Raw genomic sequence first — 15,692 nt, 5'->3', positions numbered from 1 at the left:
TATTCTCTGAATGTGCGCTGCCAAGTTACTGGAATTTTTTCCGGCAAGAGATGCACCACACGCGCTCTCATTATTTATGTCCTGTACTAGACACGTGGATTTGTCAGTTTTTTCATCGTAAACGAAGAATTTCCATGCAGGACTGTCACACTTCCTATCAGCCAACAACCTTGATAAACTCAGTATTCTGTTATTGATTGATTTGCAACTCTTAAGAATCTTTAGATGTTTATTTTATTTTACAACAAAAGATTGAACGCATTGAATTTATACTTAACGTAATGACAAGTACTTAACCAGTTTTGTGGTCCATTGATACATTCTATAATCATTCCAAATATCATTGTTATGGTCAAACATGTGCGCCAATTTTAAAACAAGTATGTAAAATTTGTAAATTAATTGTCAAAAAAACTAATTAGTGTATCAAAATTTTTTTAATTGTCAATAATTTTCGTTCGGTAATAATTCCTAATTCTATTCCTATTTTCGTTTTTTGATGCTTATATTCAATTCTGTTTCAGTTTTCGTTCTTCAGATATATCCTAATTTTAAATTTTTATTCACATTAACGAAATCAATTATTTTTACTTCTAATTTTACTTCACGTTAATGAAAATATCACTGCAGGCGTGGCAACTTCAAATTTATAATGTCTTAAGATTGTATACACTTTAGGAACCGTCATCTTTGCTTAAAATTTGATAAAAGTCAATTTCCATAACTTTTAAGTTGCAATTTTTAGTTTCCATACCTCTTTTAAAAATGAAGGTTGCTTTGGACACGATGATTCTGGATAGGGGTTATTTTATTAAGTTAGAGTTAAATCAAAAAATAACTAAAAAAAAAAAAATTAGGAATCAAAAAAATGAAACATGTAAAACATGAATATAAATCTTTAGTAAAAGGCGAATGGTTCGTAAAAGGAATATAAAAACCACAATTCTGTCTGAAACATTTGTCGCTCCAATTACACTGCAATTACTAATTTTTCAAGTTATACATGGACATAAACAAAAAATTTAGAGTGAGAAAAAAAGTACGCTTTTAAAAACCTGTAGCAAGTGAAAACTAAAAAATAAATTGCGCTCTTAGAGTTAAAGAAACAAATGAAAAGGTTGGGGGGGAGGGGAATTATAACTCTCCCTTTGTTTAACATGTAGTTATACCCCTAGGTTGTTACTTACTATGATATTTTTCTACTTCATAGAAAATACATCAGGACTTTACATCTAATAGTTGAGGAAAAAAATGCTTTAAAGTTTTATCTCTACTATTTGAAAGATTACAGTTTGTAAGTGTGTAACTGCAGTTTTACACTAACAAGGTTCTATCTTTAACTGTGCACATTTATTGAAATAATATCTTTTATGCGCTTATTTCATAAATTTGCTATTTAGCTACAAAATGGCTTCTCAGTTTACTTTTTCGCATTTTTGGAGCATTATTCATTTTCCACTCAGCAGTTGAACTCTTTTAACAGAAAATAAATTAAAGCCAATACCTTTTTTTTTTTTTTTTTTTTTTTTCCTTAAAGTTTAAGTTGTTTTACAACCTTTTTTTAAAATTAAATTTATTTTTGTTAATTTTTTAGTATATTGAATTTATATCCTGTCTAAAAGATATTGAGCAAAAAATAAACTTATCTTTTTTTATCATTTCCTTCTTAACAGAAAAACGCACAAATCTAAAAAAAGAGCGAAACTTTGGACCTTTTTAACTCTGGAGGAAGTTTTTGGCACGGTCAAATGTTAAAAATTAAAAAAATTCTAACCAGCAGATAGTAATAGTAAGAATAGTAAGGGTGTCATATGCACCTTATCTCATTTTTACGAAAAAAGTTGACGTTTTTTGGCAAACCCTTATGCTTAACGTCATATAAAACGATTTTCAATTTAGGGGTTATTTTTGAATAACCCCTAAATTGAAAATCGTAAATTTAATAGCATTTTTTAAAAAATGATATTCGAAAATTTAAAAAAGTAAATTTATAAGCATTTTTTAAAAAATGATATTCGAATTAAAAAATAAAACAAACGCAATCCTGTTTTCGTTTCGAATTAGAAACATACGGAAAAACTGATTTCCGTTACTTTTTTTTTTGTCTTCGAAATACGATGAAATACCGGATAAAACCAGCATTTCTTAAGATATTTTTGTTTAAAAACCGTTCCTGGATGATCGAAATGGGACGGAAGAAACTTTTATACCTATAAAAGATTTTGATACCTTAGTTAATACATAACCATGTTTATCAAGTTGTAGTCCTTAAAGTCATGTATTTTGGAACTAAAAATGTTTTTTGAGGTCTTATCAATAATTTTGTTCATATCTACTACAAGTGGTACAGAATCATTCTCAGAGGAGCTTTTTCTACGACATTTGCCATCTGGTCATCTTTACTCTTTGTTTCAATTTACAAATAGTTGGAATGTTGATTTGTTTGATGACAAACTTCGTAAGTTAAACAGTTAAAATGAATTTTTGATTTTTAATTTTTAATTTTTTAATTTTTATTTTTTACCTTTATTTTTAATTTTTATTAAAAAAATTTTATTTTTAATTTTTTTATTTAGTTTAAAAAATAGAAAGTCAGTTCTTCATCAAATTTGTAAGGTTTTTTAATTATTAATTTAGCCTTACACTTCAACTTGTTTCCTAAATCATTTGCTGAAATAATAGAGAAGTTTCATGTATTGGAATTACATCTTTCTCTGACCCAGGGTCGTTGGCAATATAGTAAATGGGGTTATCCAATTATTACAGCACCAACAGGTGTAGAATTATGGGCTTGGTTTCATCCGGATCTTGATAAAAAAAGGTATGTTATTTCTGTGCATTTTCAAAAAATTTGAGAAGTGTATTTTTATTTGATTTTACTAATGAAAGAATTTTTAACTAATTTTACTAATGAAAGAATTTATTAGTGAATAATCTTTGTAATATATGCTATATTTAACACTACATAATGTTATGTAGTGTTAAATATAGCATATTGAAGTGATACATGAAAATATTCTACATTATAGCAAGATATAGTTACAGTGAAAATTTTTATTGTTACAATTGATTCAAATCATTTTGTATAATAATAGATTCAAATCATTCTGTGGCAATCATAAGTTGTCTTTTTTTTTCTTTTTTTTTTTTTTTTTTTTACATAAAAAAAAGAAAGTAAGTTTTTTCTTAAATTATACGTATAAATGCAGTGGCGTACCTAGGGTAAATAGCGCCTGGGGTAAACACCGATCTCGCGCCCCTCTTCCCCCACATAAAGTGCTTAATTACAATTTTTTAATAAATGATGACACAAAATTTATTTTATATAATATATTTATTTTATATGATATATTATTTCTTAATTTATTTTATATAATTCTCGCTTATTGTATCGTAACCAAGCCTCTTTTGCGCCCCTTTCAGGCTGGCGCCCATGGCACGTGCCCTGCCTGCCCTACCCTAGATACGCCACTGTATAAATGCCATATTTCAAAACTAAATGTGAGTATTGCAGTTTTTCTATGAAAAGATAACATTCAAGATAATATACAAGGATACACTTTTTTTTTTATCAAGATAATACTTAAGTGGTAAAGTAAAGTTCTTTAATATAGTAAATAAAAAAACAATATAAGTTTACATAATTTTTGAAATTCTTTTAGTGTAGATATACATTGGAATGGATTGGTTAATGCACTGTCTGGCCAGTTTTGCTCATCTTTAAATTTTATTAATAAAGATACTACATCAAGTCCAAATTTCTCTTTTAAACCACAAGGTGTGTGGCCAAATGATTTAAATACAACTGTTCATTTAAGACATGCTACTTTGCCAAAAGAAACTGTTTGCACAGAAAATCTGACTCCTTGGAAGAAATTACTACCATGTGGAAGTGAGGTCAGGTACCTTATTTTACCTTATTTTTATTTTTAACAAACAATATTTATAATGGGTTTATCTTACATCAATATTTATAATTATTTATTAACCCTTTGGTTAGTATTTATAATGGACTTGTCTTATATTTTTAGTATAAAAAATTTTATATTTAGTATTTTCATTATAATAAAAAGATTTGACAAGTAGATGATTGAATGACAGTAGCTCTAATCATATGCCCATTATGGTACCCTCATCATGTGACCAATTTTTACAGGATAGAATAAGAATTGTTTGTAATCAATCAATTATGATGATTTTGTAAAACTGAAGTAATTAACTTTAATTTCAGATTAAATTCAGCTTGTAAAAAAAAAAAAAGAAAAAGAAAAGAAATGTAAAACATATTACTTTTACTTAACCTGTTTCTAGTGACCTATGAGTTAATAGATTTTGCAGATAGATGCAGCTTCAAATGTTACACACTTCTTGCACATTTAACTCAATTTTATGAAACTAATTTTTTGAAATTATTATGGGTTTTTACCAGATGTTTTTATCATAATGCTCTGATACTTGTGAAGTACATTATTCATATCAAGGAAAAACTGACAAATTGATTTCAAGGAAAAACTGACAAAATGATTTCAAGGAAAAACTGACAAAATGAAAAGATATGAAAGAGAGAGTTAGTTTCTTCATTTTAAGGCAAAGGCTTATTGAAATGAAATATAGGAATATAAGTTTGACAAAAACCTTTATTTTCAATGAAGTTATGTCCAGTCTTGGGCATGTTGTTACTGATTTCAATATTAATTGGAGCACTTTTATGCTGCAATAGCAAACCAATTGTAACCCAAGTTCACATTAGCTGTGCTGTAAATAATATGCTGGAATGTTTTTTTTAATAGCAGATTTAACTTCCACAATGCCATCATACAATAGAGTTAATGTTTGGTGCTGTATTTGAGGCAACAAGTGCTGCATTCAAGGCAACAAACAAGGCAGGATGGGCTGAGATGCCATCTTTGCAACTTTTTTAAAAGTTGCAATTTTATTTTTAAGTGCTTGAAGAGAAGTGGGATGGGGTGGGATGCCATTCTGAAACCTTTTTAAAAAATGTTCAAACCATCTCAGTTACTTTTTTTGAATAATTAAAATATAAGACAACCATCTTTCATAAATTGCAACGCTGGTTCCACTTCAAAATTCATTAATCAAACCAAAATAATTTGAAAGATATTTTTTTATAATGGGTTTTTACATACATACATACATGCATGCATGCATAGACAGAGATTTATGATTTGAACTTCAGTGGCTTTTAAAAATTTAAATTGTTTTCAGTGTTCTGTAACGGATTCAATGGTTTACAGTTTACAAGAATGCATTTTGAAACTCAAGGTTTCTGGTCTAAATGCTCATTTTATTCATAAGGCAAATACCTAGTAGGCCTAATAGTTAATTATAAAAAAAAGCAATTCAGTAAAAAAATATACAAACTTTTAAAAAAGATAAAAGTTTTTCCAAATTAAAGATAAATTATATTTAAATATTTTTTAATATTTGAATGAAGTATTTTGTTTTAAGTTAGTAATTTCTTTTATTTATTCATATTTTATTTTCTGCTTCAACACTAAAAGCATTTGAAAAATGCAAAATTTAAGATTTTTATAGCACTTATTTTTAAGTTACAAATGCTTGCATAATCGATTATGTGAAGATTTTTCTGACTGGTTCAATCATCAAATCATATTATCATATTTTTGGAATCTGCTCTTTAAGAGCTTTTAATGATATTAATATAAAAACTCTAGTATTAGCAGTTAAGAGACTTTCTCCAATACTATTAATAATCTGAAGATTTTTGCCAAAATCACAAAATTTAAAGTGTTTTTGGTTGTGTTAGGAGCATTGTAATAATTAGCTGAAATCTGTTTTGTCACAACATCTTTCTGAAATTTCAAGAAATGTTCTTTAATGTTAAGAAAAAAATTTAATATTTTGGGATGCCTTCAGTGACCAGTTCACTATGACTACAAAAAAGTGGAATTTGTAACCAATAATATTGAATGTGCTAATCTTTTAACTTGAATATTTACAGTTAGATATTTTTATATTTAATGTTAAATTTTAGAGTTTTAGAGCTAAGTATAAGTAGAACTAAGTTTTTAGCCCCTAAGTATCATAAAATTAGAATTAGTTTTTAATATAATTTTAAAAACTTGGCTATAATATGAAATACAATTAATTTTTGATGACGGTGATGATGGTGATGGTGACAATGATATGAATAATAATAATAATTTACATATACTAGGCTGGTTTGGCAATGTTACTAAATGCAGGTCATCTATTCGATGCTTCGTATCATTCGCTTGCAGTTCACCTACGTTCAGTTTGTGAGGTATTTTATCATAAAATAGTTGTGCAACAATTGTGCACAAAAATTTGACATCTTTAATCATCGTTATTAACCTTCTTTGCAATAATATTGCAAGTTCTTCAGTTTAATGGTGAATGGTTAACAGTTTTTTGATTTTAATTTTGTATGTTTTATAAACCTAATTTTCTTTTTCAATATTTAAAGGATTTTTTCTTAATCAATAAAGTTGAATTTGAAAAAAATTGAATCACGGTTATTATTAAAGGAGAGAAAGTTGTGTAGTTTATCAAATATATATATGAGGAAATTGTCAAATTTATTTGAGTGTACTTTTGTTTTTGATATTAAAAGAAAGTTTTGATGTTAAGTGTATAAATACGCTCATATTTCTGTTTATATCTACTTTCTAGGTTATATATGTTTATACTCTTTACAAGTTAGGATGTTTCTCTAACTTATGCTTATCTATTAAACATTTATCTATAGGGGGAGTGTGATGATGTAACTCTGGAGCTGAAGCAAACTTTGTCATTAGTATTTGATCCTCAACATGCTAGCCTTTATAAAGGTTTTTGATTTTTTGTTTATGTGGATGGTCTACAGGTTTCCTATAGCTATTAATCATTTTAAGAAGTATCATGTTATTTGCTTAGTGACCTTCCAAATTAATATTTAAGGTTGGTCATTGAAGCAAATATTTGGAAGTAATCTGCAATCAATATGTCCATTAGCATCACATAGTAACCTCATAGTTGATTTAGATGAAGAAGTAAGTAGAAAATACTAAGTATATTTATTTTTTGTTTTATTGGAGATTTCAAGTATTGCTAAAAATATTTGATTTTTTTACAAAATTTTGCAATTTTAGAAAGAATTATTTTTTTATTTTTTTTAAATGTTATTGTAAATATTTTCTACTAATTTTCTAAATTATATTTAATGCCCATAATTTATTAGATAAAAGAAAATATGTTTCCACACCCCAACTTGATTAAGACAATCAAGAATGGTGAGACAGAGGTTTGGAGAGCTATCTTTGATCTCAAACAAACTGGTAAGTTTGGCTTAACAAAGATTTTATATCTTGCAATCTTGAGCTATATATTGGATTGAAAATTAACTATTTACTAACAAGTTGAAATTTATGTTGTAGTTAAACATGTTATACTTGATCATTATCTTATTCTGTTGCGCATGAAAGAAATGATTATTTTGGCAATAGGTTTTGTTGAATCTTATTCTAGAGGACAACAATAAGAAATTATTATTATCAAAATATTTTTACTTTTAGATTTTACAAATGAGTTTGAGCTTGTTGTGAAAACAAAGTTGAGAAACCGTCATAGTGAGTTTTCAATTTTACAAATCTAGTATTGTCATTAATGAGTTGAAAACACTTGCATTAAAACTACTTAATATAATGATAATTTATTATTTCTTAGGTATTAATTTGCCATATTTAACAGCACATAAATATGCTACAGGTATTTTTTCAAACATTTTTGATGTTAGTTAAACTTATTGATGTTTTGAAATTTTTTAGCCATTTAATTTTTATTTGAAGTTATGAATTTTTTTGAAAGCATGTTTCTCTTACCAATTGTAAATTCAATATTGTTGAAAAACGATTGTGAAAAATTAGTGTTGCAATTAAGTTTGACAAATGTTTTTTTTTTTTTTTTTTTTTTTCCTTTTTTTTTTTTTTTTTTAAAAACATTTATAGCAAGCTTTTACACACATTTAAATATTTTCTTCAGGTTTTGGTTTAGAGATGGGTGGCATTTTTTGTATCATTAAGAATACTCATATGACAGAATCATTTTACTTGACCTATTTTGATGTTATACCATACTTTTTACGAATCTACTTCAATACATTAAAAGTAGAAGTAAATGATACCTCAGTAAGACCAGGTAAATTAAAATTTCAAACGTTTGATGCTTCTTAGCTCTTCTTCAATGGTAACTAACATGTGTATTATTATTACTAACAATCAATTATTGTATTAAAGATAGATTAAAGTTCAGTCCTGCAAATATGAGAGAGCGACCAACCTCAATGGAGTTTATGATTTTATTGCCGCCTCAAAGCACTTTAACAATAAAGTATGAGTATGAGAAAGTTTTTCTTGATTGGCTTCAACATCCTCCAGATTCTCATCACGGATACTATGTGAGGTATTTGCATGAAATGATTTTTTTTTGGGGGGAAAAAAAAATTAGTGAATATAAAAAAGGTAATAAAATCAGAAAAAAAGATTTTTAAAATAAGTTTAAGTTAATGTTAGGCAAACAACTTGACCAGAAATCACCCACTGACATTGTGTATATATTAAAACAGAGAAAATTAAAACGCATATAAAAAATGAATAGCACTTTTCCTGACAACCTAATAGATATGTTCTTCCAAAAGTTCATTCATAGTGGTTGATATTTTTATCACCTGATTTTATAGTGGCACTTATAATATTGTTCACTGAACATAATAAATAATAAGGAATTAAAATGAAAAAGGGAATAAATTAAATTTATCTAGTTTGTTTTCTACATGATAACTAGATATAATCTTTTTAATATTTTTCTAAATTCTTTTTTGACTGCCTCAAAGTTTTAATCGTCAGTTGTCGACTTTATCCAATTTTACAAAACAAAGTAGAGGTTCTTGATTGAACTCAGTTTTCGTGGGAAGGTTAATATTCAAAATTATTCCTTCATAGCCTGTGTTATTTAATTTTTGAAATATAAAATATCAGCTGCTTAGAATGCCTCACACAAATCATAGCTTTACTAATCACCAAAGACTCTGTTTGTCTCGTTTTCCTTTTTTGATTTAAGATGAGATTATTTGCTTTTTATTTATGATTGGTTTTATGTTTTCTGTAGTATTTGGAGGACAGTTATATATTAATTTTATGTGCATCACCGTAAACTGATATGTAATTGGTAGTTTGGAGTATCCCAGCTAACACAAAGAACGTGCCTGACCGTTTTTAACGTTCTACGAATGTTTCTTGAACGTTTTGTGTTAGCTGGGATGCCATGTGTTTTACTTGATCTATGTGATGTAAAAACACAAAATTTTAAAAAATAAAAAGTCAAGAAAAAGGAAACAAAAGTTAAACTTATAAACTGTATGATTCGTGAATATTTTTCATCAGAAAGTTTATGATTCGTGGATACTTTTCATCAGAAATTTTATGATTCGTAGAAATTGCAAAGAATAACTGCAAACAAGTTTTTAAATCGAGTCTCTAGATACTGCTAAAGAATTGAAATATAGAAAGGATGATGTCAAACTTAAAACTTGTATTTTTTGTTTTAAATTGTTTTCTATTTTGGTGTTTCAATTTTTTTATAAAACGCTTATTTAGTTCATCGATAATCAGTGGGAATTTTCCTGATTCTTCCAATAGTTCTGGTATATCGGATTTGTGTTCAAAGATAACAAGGTCAGTTTCATTTAATAGGTTAAGGAGGTCTCATTTACAGTAGATTTAACTATTTTATTGTCAAGTAAAATGAATTAATCGTGTTCTTTTAGTCCTTCGACCAAATTAACTTCAAGTCTAACAATAAAATAAGTTTTTTTTTTTAATGAAGTAGATTAACATTACATTTTTGTTAACATAAGTTGTTTACGTAAATTGCAATTCTACATAAAAATGATTTTTTTTTACATGCTTTTTATTCTATTTATTTAAAAATATTTAAAAATATCTATTTAAAAATATTTATCGATTAGGAATGTTTTATATCAAAACATAGTTGAAATAAATTTCTTATGGTAAAAGTTTTTTTTCATAAATACTTTGCCGCTTTTATTTTAGCGCTTTTTTATTTTTGTTTTATTTTCAGCCTCGAACAATGCAATCGTGGAACTGATCTTTTATTTCGACGTATTTATACAGAGCCTTTACTGATACCTGTTCCCTTACCAGACTTTAGCATGCCGTACAATGTTATTTGCTTAACTTGTACGGTCATTGCAATCGCATTTGGCTCTATTTTTAACATAACGACGCGAACTTTTCAAGTAGAAGAGAAAAACGCACCGAAAAAAATGTTCGATAAACTTAAGTGTATTTACTCAAAGATATTTAGTAAAGGGAACGACGCCTCCTAACTCATTTTCGTAGTGAGGAATATATAATGCGTGTATTTGAACCCAGACCTCACTACACTCCATTCAAGCTTAGTTTCTTTTTAAAATACACTGAACTTGAAATTTAAAAAAGTCATTTACATGAGTTTTTTTCTTTAACTTAAACAGTGCATCCGTTTAAAATGTTTTAACAATAGAAGCAAAAAAATGGTTTGTGCAGTTAAGTTTTCGTTAACAAAGTGTGGTTTTTATGAAATTATATTTGTTCGGGTAAAGCAGCTGCAAAGACAGCTCGATGGTCTGAAAATCCCTCACCATTGCTCCTTTTATCCATCAAAGTAGCAGCTAAAATGTTTGTAAAGCCGCTGCTCCAAACTTGATCTCTTAGTTCTGCGTTCGGTATTTCTAATCCGTTATTGACATTAATAACCGATGGCCTTGGAAAAGACTTTTTAGACGAATCCATCATGTCGACCAATTTTAGGCGGTGTCCTTTAATTTCATTATAAACCGTAGTTCCTTGCTCCCAGTTTATGTTACCTGCTAGAATGACTGGGTAACTGCGTCTGTCCATTATTTTATTACTTAGATGATCGAGTAGTATCTCAGCTTGCCTCTTAGCAATATCGGCATCCTCCCTACTTAGTTGTGTCGTTGCTACATAAAATTTTCTCCAACTATACATAACCCGTTTTCTAGTCACCGTAGTCTGTGGTTTATTGATGCGCTTACCTGTAGCGCCTTGTAATAAACGCAATAATTTATTTCTTGCAGGCTCGATTTGATGGCTTTGTGCCTCTAATTCCAGTTTTATGGCAAATTGAAGTTTTAACCATGTACAAGTTTGGTGTTCAGCAGCCGATTGAAGTTTTGTAGAAGGGTTGTTTGGAGTGTCACTCAACCAGAATGTCCCACTTTCGATTTTGTTGAGAAACTTCGTATTTTTATAGAAAATCGGGTTGTATTTAGAATTAATCGAAGAGCTCTTTGCAGACCCAACAAAAGAATAAAGTGGTAAGCATGAAGCAAGATAGCTGAGTTGAGATTTAGTTACTTTTTGTAATGCAAATATCTAAATTTAAAATATTTCCACTAAGCTAAGGTGATTTTAAGAAATCTAGGCATTGCATAATAAATGATACAATAGTAAAAAAACATGGTAAAGGGGTTCACTTAAGGTCTGTTTAAATAAAAACCTATTTTGTACGCTTAGTTTTTTTTCCTAAAGCGAAGTGTTTTGGCTTCGTTGATCATAACGTTATTAGTTAATGATGATTCAATTAATTGTGGTTTGCACAGCTAAAAGGATCAAGGTTCGCAAAATTTTCGTAATTTAAAGCAGTTTGCAATTCTCATTTTACCAAGAAGCAATATTTGGCTATATTTTTGTGATTACATAATTCGGTCGATAATATCCCCACTTTACTATCCGAAAGATTTACAGCAACTAAATTTAATCGTCTATAAACAAAAATCTTGTTGTTATTAGTTAACATAAGCATGCAAGTTTAAAACCTGTTTTACATTACATTTATTTTAAATACATTAAGAGACTAAGAGTTTGTTTTTAAATCTACTTATACCGTAACCAATTGAATTTCTGGAAAACATATTTTTTTAAAAAAAAAACAAATTTCATGCCTCTTAGCTTTTTTAGGTTGGCATTCTGGGGGTTTAATGGTTAAATATTCCTTGAGTAAAGATTTCACAAAGAGGTTTGATACTTTGTTGCGTAGTGCACAGTTGAAAGCTGAGAAAAACTGAGGGATTCCTTGTGGTATCAACAAACATGCAAATATTTTTTTATTATTGAGGTCAAAATAAAATGTAACATGCTTAAAAAAGAATTATTTTAACAAGCATAATTTTAATCAACTTTGATGTTCAAGTAATTTGGGTAAAAAAATATTTTTGCGGTTCATAAAACAAAGATTGAAAAAGTAATATTCATAATCTGTGTTCTGGGTTAAATGTTACAATTTTTTAAAAAAGTTTTTTTGTATCTGAAATGGGACTAAGCTAAAGCAACTGTTTTTACACGGCTGCTGTGTGAACTATACGAAGTTACATTTCGTAAACGAATATTTGTTTGCTAAGTCTTAATTATTTATTATCCAATTAAAATTTAAACCTTTACCATTAGATCGAGTTTCTTTATGTATTCACACAAATCTTTAATTCTATCCTCCCAGTTTTCTGTTTGGTTTTTGTCAGCTAAAACACTCCATGTTATTATTTTTACCAGATTTGAACTTGGGGCTGCATCAATCAACTTGTCAACTTCTGATGGAATGTCACTGCTCAGTAATCCGCTTGAGAATGAGCATCCGTGTTGCAAACACGTAGAATCAACATTTTCAAGCCCAAATATCAATGAAGCAATTATCAGATGAAACTTCATGCTTGAAGAGACCGTAGGAAAAAAAAACGCGTACTGCCGTCGTTGAAGCTTTTTTACTAATGCTAGCAATCGTTTGATTAAAATGAAACAACTGTTTTTATAGTGTTTGAAAACACCGTTTTAAAAGCAAACATTATTGTGTCCGACCGAATCGCATTTTTACAAAGCGCGATTTGCATCTGCTTATTTGCCAACTTTGCTTATTACACGACATTACGTCTTTACGTGAAGTTTTATAGTCGTTGCGTTAAAGTAAATGGTCTTTTATTGTAAATATAAGATATTGTCGCTTTGAAAGTGACGATGTAAGATCAATTATCGCTGAACAAAATGTTCTGTAAACTTTACGGGTTGTTTCTAACCGCTCATTGCGGAAGTAATAGAATTTTCCGTATATATTCAAGAGTTTTAATTGTTTATCGAGGATGAAAAATTTAAGACTGAGAATCAGCGCTGTGGCGCGGTAAAAAGCAGAATTCGATTTTTCTTTATAGGTGGTAATAACCAAAGCAGATATAGCGAGAAAAAACTTGAACTCATCATTTTTTTTGCGGAGAAAATACATTTTAAGTTTTAATTCTTTTCACTATTAAAATGTGTTGAAAGTATTTCCACCAAAAGAGATTATTCAAAACACATTGCAATGAAAGTGCTCTGTACTTTCATTGCAATGTTTTTGGTGGTGATAGCAAAAACGAAAAAATCTTAACGACACTGTTCATTCTCCATTTACAAGCCTGATGGTTTTCACACTATTAACCTTATTCCTTCGACGGAACTCCATCTTCTTCTATTAAGAGTTGTGAATCATCTGCTTGAATAGCTCGAAGAATCATTACTTAATAATGGCTGAATGCAATTCAAATTAAGCCATACCATGTCGGTCAATTGGCAGCACCAGATTGCAGAAAGCTCTATAAAAACAAAGATATGCTTCAACAAATTGTTGAAAGAGGATTTGCATTTCAAGTTTTTGGCTTATGAAATTGATGACGGCGTTGAATTTTATTGATGTTGAAGATGTTTTTAGATGTTAATTAAAATGATGAAGATAAAAAAACTTTGTTGTGATAGAAAAAACAAAGCATCGATCCAAATCTACCATAACACTGGAAATTTCGTGAAGACAGCTATTAAAAGAAACGTGTACAGCAGCCGATGGATCCAGTATTAGTCATTGACAACAAATAATTATTTTAGGAAAGATTTTAGCATTAGATGGAGTAACTTTAAATGACGTAACTCTTTTTAAAACATCAGTTAATAGAGCATGGAAACCAATAGAAATAATTAAAATCATGTAAAGAATATTGGATTCCACCTGACGTTTTTGGAAGTTCATTTGGATGAAAAAAACATTTAAGTGAGCTTCTGGAAAAAAAGCAAAGAGCGACTTGCTGTGTATGCAGATCCTTTTCTTAAAACCTGCTTGATGCTCCTAAAGTTGCGAATGAAACTCATGAGCAACTTTAGGAGTACCAAGGGGGTCAAACTTAATGTTGTTCAGTGATGAACCTAGCTGATAAGTGGCAATTAAAAGTATGCGTTGTTGCACTTGTTTATGAAATAACACTGCAAACAGCGGAACGTATAATTGAGCTGTAATTTTGAAGCATATAGATCATTCTCAACTGCAACTAGAATGTAGATACCTTATTCCAAAGCTCTTTATAAAAGCAAATTATAGTGCTACCAGTGGTCCTTTAGAACTCTATTTTACTTCTCTGTAAAGCTCCGTCTTCCTCTGTAAAACAAATTACGTGGCAGATTGAATAAGTCTCTGTGTGTACGTCTTTTCCCAGTTGTTGTTTTTAATTTTTTTTCATTTCGTCTTTATCTCCTTATCATTTATTTGCATGGCAGGTTGATGAGTTTTCGTGTGTACGTCTTTTCCGATCGTTGTTTTTAATTTAATTATCCCTCCTCACAGTATTGTGAGGTCAGGGTTTTTCTCATATACGACAATAGTGTAAGGGGGGGGGGGGTTCTGTGAGCGCCCAGATAGTGTGAGTGGCGAGATTATGTTAGGGTGGAGATACTTTCCAACAAAAATTGTTAATGTATATAATAGTAATAATAATGTCTAAATCAAAATAAATACAAAATAATGATACTTACCACTGGTTTCTTCTTTTCTTACTTATATTAATTAATAAATAATCTCAACTACCCACCCAACATAAGACGTCTTTAAGACGTCTTTAAGTGATCTTTAAGTCATCTAGACGTCTCAAAGACGTCTTTAAGACGTCTTATGTTAGGTGGGTATTTATCTCATGAATATATTCTTTTAACATTTACAAATACAAATAATGGTATACTAATCGCGAGGTTAGAATTATTTTGTTCTATCTCCTATTTTAAAAGTTGGGAGAAAATGAGTTATTAATTTTAGTAAGTAATGATTACTTCTGAAATGAGCTCTATTTTACAAGTTTTTTTTCTAAATAATTTGTTTAAACATAAATCATTTAAAGCATAAGTTATTATATCTTTAAAAATTAAGGCTAAAATTTTAAATAATTTTTACTTTAAGAAAAAAATCAAAAACTTTCTCCCAACGTGTAAACTTGGAGATAGAACAAAATAATTCTAACCTCGCGTAATGACGATGACAATAATATGCTGTCAAAGTCACTCAGATATTTTCGCTTACTACCTTTGGACTCGTGGTTATAGTGTCTTTCTACATTAGAGCTATTCTCACTTTGAAATCTTCTCTTTCTCTTTTTTCTAAAATCTCTTTTTTAAAAATCTTCCTTCTTTTTTTTAATTTTCTCCAGCGTTGTTATCGACTTCGACTAAATAGACTAAAAGTTGGCTAGTCGAAAGTCGAAACAAGTCGACCATGGCCTACTTAAATACACGGCCTTCTTTTCTGCTTAAATCGAAAAAAAATAGAAGGCCAGTTTAAAAAACGTATAT

At 29.0% G+C, this 15,692-nt stretch overlaps 2 protein-coding genes across 3 annotated transcripts; one reads left to right on the top strand and one right to left on the bottom strand.

Annotated features, from left to right (window-relative positions):
* Positions 1–2,112: 2,112 nt before the first annotated feature.
* On the top strand, positions 2,113–10,506 carry LOC145193184 (GPI-anchor transamidase component PIGT-like). 2 transcript variants are annotated; one of them, XM_090099900.1, is made up of 13 exons: positions 2,113–2,458; positions 2,638–2,821; positions 3,663–3,897; positions 6,200–6,286; positions 6,752–6,833; positions 6,943–7,034; positions 7,223–7,319; positions 7,557–7,610; positions 7,708–7,749; positions 8,023–8,178; positions 8,277–8,442; positions 9,636–9,713; positions 10,120–10,506. In XM_090099900.1, the coding sequence occupies exons 1-13, from the start codon at positions 2,296–2,298 to the stop codon at positions 10,385–10,387; spliced, it is 1,704 nt and encodes a 567-aa protein (XP_089956026.1). In that variant the 5' UTR covers positions 2,113–2,295; the 3' UTR covers positions 10,388–10,506. The 2 variants fall into 2 exon arrangements, 1 of the variants encoding a protein (XP_089956026.1); XR_016456260.1 differs by lacking the exons at positions 9,636–9,713; positions 10,120–10,506 and adding an exon at positions 9,294–9,381 and having other exon boundaries at positions 2,138–2,458; positions 8,277–9,210.
* Positions 10,503–12,867, bottom strand: LOC145193192 (uncharacterized). The gene is made up of 2 exons (XM_090099901.1): positions 12,504–12,867; positions 10,503–11,438 (listed from the first exon to the last, which is right to left on the bottom strand). Exons 1-2 carry the CDS (start codon positions 12,765–12,767, stop codon positions 10,623–10,625), a joined length of 1,080 nt encoding a protein of 359 aa, XP_089956027.1. The 5' UTR covers positions 12,768–12,867; the 3' UTR covers positions 10,503–10,622.
* Between the last annotated feature and the right edge of the window lie 2,825 nt (positions 12,868–15,692).

This window comes from Hydra viridissima, unplaced genomic scaffold (genome assembly GCF_058129835.1).
Source record: "Hydra viridissima isolate aposymbiotic clone 2 unplaced genomic scaffold, HvirCarnegie_v1 scaffold_10, whole genome shotgun sequence".
Taxonomy (NCBI): Eukaryota; Metazoa; Cnidaria; class Hydrozoa; order Anthoathecata; family Hydridae; genus Hydra; species Hydra viridissima.
Note: the sequence above shows the minus strand (reverse complement) of the source record. Positions and strands in the feature narration are given on the sequence as shown.